Source organism: Hordeum vulgare, chromosome 6H, assembly GCF_904849725.1.
Source record: "Hordeum vulgare subsp. vulgare chromosome 6H, MorexV3_pseudomolecules_assembly, whole genome shotgun sequence".
In the NCBI taxonomy this organism is placed as follows: domain Eukaryota; kingdom Viridiplantae; phylum Streptophyta; class Magnoliopsida; order Poales; family Poaceae; genus Hordeum; species Hordeum vulgare.
The window spans coordinates 54,569,421-54,577,128 of record NC_058523.1 but is presented as its reverse complement, the minus strand read 5'-3'; the positions used below and the strand labels follow the sequence as shown (position 1 = coordinate 54,577,128).

General features: G+C 43.7%; 1 protein-coding gene across 1 annotated transcript; it reads right to left on the bottom strand.

Moving 5' to 3' along the window:
* Positions 1-1,850: 1,850 nt before the first annotated feature.
* LOC123402718 (AP-4 complex subunit sigma) lies at positions 1,851-5,053 on the bottom strand. Its single transcript, XM_045096671.1, has 4 exons — positions 4,797-5,053; positions 4,470-4,556; positions 2,280-2,348; positions 1,851-2,191 (listed from the first exon to the last, which is right to left on the bottom strand). Exons 1-4 carry the CDS (start codon positions 4,935-4,937, stop codon positions 2,057-2,059), a joined length of 432 nt encoding a protein of 143 aa, XP_044952606.1. The 5' UTR covers positions 4,938-5,053; the 3' UTR covers positions 1,851-2,056.
* Between the last annotated feature and the right edge of the window lie 2,655 nt (positions 5,054-7,708).

Sequence of the window (7,708 nt, the reverse complement as noted above, 5' to 3'; positions counted from 1 at the left end):
AAGATAAGATAGACTAGGAACTATTATGGCTTGTCTTGTATTTCAAGTTGATCGTGTACTCCTATAAAGCAATACAATAATTATTCCACCTATCCCTCATTTCCCATTCAACAATCCGCAAGTAACATGTTGTCGAGGAGGTCGTCCACGTCGGGCAAGAAATCGTTGTCTTGGATGTCGTCTTGCGCAACCACAATGAAAGATCCAACAACCGCGTGAGAGCGCTCTCCAAATATCCGATCTTCCCTCTCCCGTACATGATCGTAAAGAGAAGGGTTTCAAAGGCTCGCTGTCTCATTTCGGGTGTACGTAGAGGAGCGAGATGAAAATGGGGTAGGCAACGCAAAGCCTGGAACCAGGAGGCACTCGCGTTGTGAGATATGAAGTGAATTGCACATACGCGTTCAGAAAACATGACGCGTGTGTGAGACGGGCGGCGGAGGAGCGCTAATGGGTGTCCTCCTCTTGCTGGAGCTTTTGGAACGCCATTGACTTGTCAGTGGAGGATCCCTTCTGTGTGTTGTTGAGTCAGGCCCGGGTCACTTGTTGCATTGCATGAGACGGTGTGCTAGTTTCTGTTTTTGATGATGGTGCTTATGATGGCCGTGTTTTGACACTTCTCTAGGATGTCGTGGTTACTTGTTTCTTCATCATTTTGTGGTGAAGGTAGACTGATCCAATGGAAGGCCTGGAAGCTAGTTTTACTAGGAACTATGTTGCACTTTGGAGTTCTCTATTGGGGAGACTGGTAGTAGGATTCTGAGTTGTGGAAGCACCCTGGTCACATGTTGTTTGAGTCTTCACTTTTCACCTGTATAGAAGTACCTATCAGATGCACAATCTATCTCCACTGATAACCTGATGTTATTCCACTTTTTTTTCCTTTGCTGCTAAGTTGATAGCTTCAGGGGCGAACCCACGCTTGATGTGAGAGGGGGCCATGGCCCCCACTCAAGTTTTATAAACCCTGTAGAATTTGGTGTATCTTTAGAAAATAAATACTAAAACCCTATCAATTTATACAAAGTGTACCAAAATGTGCCCCACTGAAGTCTTTTGCCCCCAGTCAAAAATGTTTCTAGGTCCGCCCCTGGATAGCTTGACCAGTTCCTGTAATTCAAACTATTTTACTTACCCAACATTATTCATCCGCGCAACGAACCATGCAAATGATGTTGTTTTGTTGCTGATTCGGGAGCTACGGTAGAAAAAACCCACGCATTTTCAGGCTGGGTTCGGAACTCGTGGCTGCCATTGTTTTCCTAAGCTGTTCTTGCATTTACACTTGTATAAGCAACAAAGACATGGTGTGCTTACCTTTTTCAAAAGTTTCTCTGTCGCTGAAGAAGGTACGGTAGTAAATTAGTTGGTGAACATTTTAAGGTACCATGAGTGTTGTGTGCTGCTGTCGCTTGCGTGTAACCTATGTTAGCTCTGAAAATGAATAAAAAATGTAGTAGTTCTGATCACTCTGGCTGCAGTTGTGTGGCTACTTGCCCAGATCCTCCGCTCAGGAGTCAGGCAGTAGCACCAACATAGCTGAGCGGCATTCGCAAAAGTGAAAAGACAGAGGGGGCGAGCGTTGGAACTACGTTTCCAGCGTTGCGCCCAGCCGCCGACAGCCCTTGGTGGTGCCATCATCAGGCTCAATTCGCTGTCCTGCTGCAGGGAACAGGTGCACGTACAGCAAGATGTATTCTGCAAAAATATGCTCAAGTGATTAAAGGGGTATCCCAACTCTCATCTGGTCCATCCACCTAACATCAGGTGGTTCTGGTTGGAAGTTTTCAGGTTTTCATAAAATCCATGCAGTGGCTCATGTTTCATGCGCAGCAATTGCACCAAATCTGTTAGAAGAAGCAGCACAAGCAGAGTATTATTTTACAGAACTGTTGTTACAAGTAACAAGTAAGATGATGGGGTCTTCATTTTCAGCATTACAGGACATTTCACATTTTCCAGTCGGGTGAACACAACCACCCATGCATACAGCAGTTGTCTGGCATTTCTCCTCACACAAAAGAGGAACCTAGGCGCTCTTGAGCTCACACACTATTTACGAGGTTTTCTCCATAAGCTGGATGGGCGCCAATATGTTCTGTTTGCTCGTCTCCACGATGCAACCGTTCATCACCATCTCTTCGAGCATGAAGTGCACTTTTTCCAGATGGAACATGATGTCGAGCTCGCACTGGCATGAACGGAGGTAGAATTAGCCATAATAATTATGTGAGTAGTGTATCTTCACGATACTGAGTCATTTGGGTATATAAGCTTACCACGTTGCCAAAGTGGCGGTCCATGGTTTCCACGAGAAGATGTATGAATTCAAGGATGGCTAACTCATTCTGTCAAAACAGATGCAACTAAGATATTGTCAGCAGACTCAAGGTAGAGATACATAGGCAGAGTTGTCATCGTTCAGTTCAGTAGTAGCATTGTTATAGATGCAAACAGAAATAACACCGATGAAGAATGGTGTCTTTTGATGTACTCCCTCCGTCCCAAAATTCTTGTCTTAAATTTGTCTAGAAATGGATGTATCTAAATACTAAAATATGACTAGATACATTCATATCTAGACAAATCTAACACAAGAATTTTAGGACGGAGGGAGTAATTTATACATCTCAGTTCAAACATGCAATAGTTATGCCACTACTAAATCGGGTCATCAAAGGATAATTCAACTCATACAGAAATACCATGGAATTCCTGAAGATACGCCAATTCAGATATATGTTCCAATGCGCAATTCTTACACTAATGGGTCTGCAACGACGCAGTTCAATAACCAAAATATGACTATCTGCTTGTTTTGAACCAAGAGACATCTTCTACTCCCTCCGATCCATATTAATTGACGCTCCCTTAGTACAAATTTTGTAGTAAAGCAGCATATGGATCGTAGGGAGTATGATACTTTGCGTACTAAGGGTGGTGCATGCACTTGGGCTGCCATACTGAGTTAGTGCAGAATCTTTCGCTTTGTTTTTAATTGTTAGGTTGGGTGTAGCAATAAACAAACCAGGCTCAGCTCAGGCAAACAATTGATTTGGGATAGAGGCTGAGACGTGAAATTTCTCCGTCTACTCATGCAGGTTGCTATGGAGTGGTTATTGGATATAATTAGGCCACATATGCATAACAAAGTGGATTAGATTGAGATAAAGTTATGGAAATAAATTAGTAAAAATTTAAAGCCATAAAAACATATTCATTTTGCTAACATATCTTGTAAATATACATGTGGTAAAAAAACATTATAGTACACCCAACGAAATAGCATCTCTCTAAACAGACTTCCAACATACGGGAACCAAACAACATCTCCTGCATGACCTTGTCCTGTTCAAACTCATCCTCATAATCTTTTTGCTAAAATCAACCATCCAACTAACCACACCCTAAATGTACAATTTTGAGGCAGCAACATTAGGCAAGGCAAAAAAAGATCAGGGGGTGTTGAATGGTTCACCGGGATCCCAGTAGTCCACAAATTTATTCCTAACATGATCAGAGCTACAGACGGAAATTTATTTATCTGGACAGTGTTCACAGTGTATTAATACATTTAGCTTGTAAATGTGACCTCAGGAGGTGTCCCCTAATTGATAAGGCATTGAAAGGCGCTCTTATTTTGTGGAGGAACTTTTTAGGGCATCCTTGGGGAAATGCACAATCGGGTGGCTTTTGGAGCACAAACTTGTAATGAAGGATGTGATTTTGCTCGAGAAGGAAATGAAATTATTCGGCAAGCTAGCAAACGGAACCCTCAACTAGCCACAGCTTGTGAAGTATGAAGGACGATTTCCAAAAACTGGAGGGCGCCTGTTTCCTTTTCATGGTATATAAGAAAAAAAAAGGAAATGTCTGAAATGTGCTAACAATGACATAAAACATATGCCACAGGCTTGATCATTAAGAGCTCTCGCATAAAAAGGGCGTCCATAATATGCTGCATAAGGGCAGGGGGCAACTACGTCAGATGGCAAGGGAAGCTCCACCACTCCAATCAGGGATCAAGTAGGGGAGTAATTTTGAGGACCAAAGTTGTTGCTGATTTTCCTTGCCATTCCTCCAGGTCATGGCAATTAGCTTCTTTAGTCAAAATGTTGGGAGTTATCTCGTTAGTTATACTGATGATCTGATGGAACCTTTTGGTAGCTTGACTTGTATTATGCAGTACTTTTGTTAAATACACGGCATATACCCAGATATAACTTCTTTCAATTAGCACGGATTGCAAATTTGTAGAAAAGAAGAAGAAAAAATAACAGAAAATCACACATTACCTATCATTTGTGCATTAAGTTCTGTTTAGCAGAGTCGGATGATTCAAGTGGAGCGCACAGCATATATTCTCCTGAAACGACAGCGTCTAGATCCGCTAGGACTATCTAATTGGTACGACCGCGATTATATACAATAATACGTAGAAGTTATGAAGACGGGACAGAGTGCTGCACCTCATCGTTGTCCACGCCGACGAGGAAGAAGAGGGAGGCGTAGCGCCTGTAGACGACCTTGTAGTTCCGGTGCTCCACGAAAGAGCACTGCATCGGCACAGAGTTCCCGTGAGACGGACATGGAAAACGAGGTCAACAACAGCCCGTCCTGATCCAGATCCAAAGGAACGCCGTTCTTGATTCGGGCTCAAGACGAAGCCAGGGCTCCTGGATCCAGGAAGAGAAGAGGGGCGGCGAGGACTAGAGGTAGGCGTTGGATTCAGCTGGCGGGAGGGTGGCGCGGATGGGAGAGGGGGGGGGGGGGGGGGGGGGGGGGGGGAGCAGTACCTGCTGGTCGGTGCGGGCGAGGCACTTGCGGACGATCTCGCCCTCGAGGGCGCGGCGCTCGTCGAGGGAGAGGTGCTCGTAGTACTGCGCCAGCCGCGTCTGCCCCTGCTTGTTCACCAGCAGCACGAACCGGATCCCCATCTCTCGCCCTCCCCTTCCTTCCTCTCGCTCCCCTTCCGACGCTTCTCTCTATTGTTCCCAGGCTTCGTCTACAGCTCCGCCTCTTTCTACCGCGATTGTTTTGTCAAAAGGACCAGTAGTTGAGTCTAATCGCCAAAACAGTTCGGCCTCTTTCATACGGGTAGGATGTATGGATGAGCGTACGCTCGAGTATGTCAACAACTCCTTTGTGTTCTGTTAAAAAAAAAAAACAGTTCCGCCTCTTTCCATCCCGATTTTTTGTCAAAAGGACTGGTAGTTGAGTTTAATCGCCGAAAGAAACCACCTGCGAAACGGATTGCGAGAAAAGATCCGATTAAATTTGGTGACACATGCATCAGATGACGCGTCGCACCTGTCGTCACCGGGCGAGGCGGTTGGGGCCTGCAGTCACTAGGCAAGGCGGTCAGCCAGGAACCCGTTGCAGCACCGTTCCGCAACAAAAACGGACGAGGGGGGGGGGGGGGGGCTGCCGCCACCGGCCGAGGCGGCCGGCACTGTTTCGTCAGGCGCCGAAAGTTGCGCTAGACGGCGTTTGTTTGTTAGGTTAGTTGAGTACGCGTGTTCATGCAGTGCCATTCGTAATATGAATTAAATAATTACATCAACTTATGTATGTACATAAAATACTGTAAATAAAATTTACCTATGTTGATGCACTATATTTTCTAGTGATTCATTTTTCATTGGTTTATCCATTGAATGTTCTCTACCCTTTAATCGACACCAGATTTGTTCATATTGCTCATTCTAAAATTTATGTAACACTAGTAAAACGTCCGTGCGTTGCTATGGGCCACGGATATATTTTTATCATTGCATATATAATTATATAAACATAATGCATGTCAAATTTCGTATGCATAGAAATGATAGCCCATAAAAGTAATTGTTCCACTTCACTTGTAATGTAAGTTGATAAAAAAATCTAATAGAACGATATGTGTAGACAGAGGAATGATCCAACTAATTATCTTTTACAAACTAAGGTCTACTTGATGTGTTTAAGATATTTGCATACAATGTAAGGAATGTTGTTTTTAGCTTCATTTGTGTGATACAATGTAAGTCACACCCTGATTTTACTAAGCTGTAAGTTGTAAGCTACCTATAGATCATTTGGTTTGTATTTTTCTTAAAAATGAATTTCTATGTGACATTAATGTCACATCATAGAAGCTTGCTCCTTTCTTCCTTTTTTGATGAAAAAAGCAGCCACTCCACTCCCACTCACTACACGGCCTCCTCCTACTCTTCCCGCATAGCCAGCCAGCCACCGGTTGTCGCCGCAACCCATCTCTCCGTCACAGTGTCGTCGTCGCCATCTCTCCCAGGAACCTCCCCTCCACGCCATGGTGAAGCTCACCCGCTCTTGTCTCCACCGCCTCCTCTCTCATCCACGGCATTGCCATCCCCCTTCTTTCCCTGTCACGACGTGGCCCGCCTCCTCCAACCCCTGAAAACCTCTCGCATCGCTGTCTCGGCACCGAGCCAGTGCTCCCGTTGGTCTGGCATCCTGGGTAGCTGGATCCTCCCAGGAGGTGCAGAAGGGACGGCAACTCTCTGTTTGTGCCAGCCATGTAGCTAACCCATTCATATGTGGGATGTACAACATCGAGCACACTGGTGTGGCACTGCGAGGAGGAGGAATACACCTTCATCGTCGAGGCTGGTCATCCTAGACTGATTCTTGATGCCAACGAGTGCACACCATCACACCAGGGTGCCGCCAAGGCGATGCGACCTACTACTCACCTTAGTGATACCACCTTCTTCGAGTGTGGTGGCCATCATAGGATTGACACTATGACTCTCATGTTCCATCCCACTCACCCTGCTTGTCTGATGCTGCTGCGAGCACGTCTGCTTTCCTCTCGATTAGTTTTGTGAATTATATTTCATTCTTAGTGACCATTTACTCAAAGCGATCAAGTGATTGATGCACACTACGCCTTCATCATTTTTTCGGGGTAAATAAGAATTTTATTCAAAAGATGCAAAATTACAATCATCATTTCAGTCTCTTATTTCTTCTTCTTTTCTTTGATCATGCATCGGAGCCTTGTATCACTAACCTCTTTTGGATGCAAATAGCATCTTGCTATACATTTGCTAAAATAAATTATACCCAAACATGTATATAGTATGTAAATATTGTTCCCATCAATACCAAAGCATTACCCGATTGTAGTGGATACTCAATTGTGACAGAATAAAAGATTAGGTTTCTTGCTATCCCGAGAAAAATTAATCGGGCTCACACTTCTTGCAAATTAAGATAAGCCATTGAGCAGCTGAACATATTGAAAGTTTGCTTTATCATGTGTGTCTTTCCGTCCTCTTCACCTCTTGAGGAATAAGGTAGGCAGAATTATTTTTACAACACACATGACGACATTGAAGTTGACCGAGAAAATTTGGCTGCTGGTATTAACTTCTGAAAATTATAAGCAGCAAACCAGCATAAGTTGTACAACAAATGTATACATGCAAGAATGTGAGCTCTTGGAAACTTTTGATAGTCAAACAGAGGAAACAATTGATCTTAAAAAATATCGAACACATATATACATGTGTTGCAACAGTGTAATATATAAATGCTTATAAATCTAATAATTTAAGTCTAAAACAACCTTGCAAGAAGAAAAACAGTATTCAAAAGTACTCAAAAATACCAAGGGTGATTCTTGAAGAAAAATACATTCTCCAATAGAAAATATTTTGTGTACTAAATATACAATTTACCGCACGCA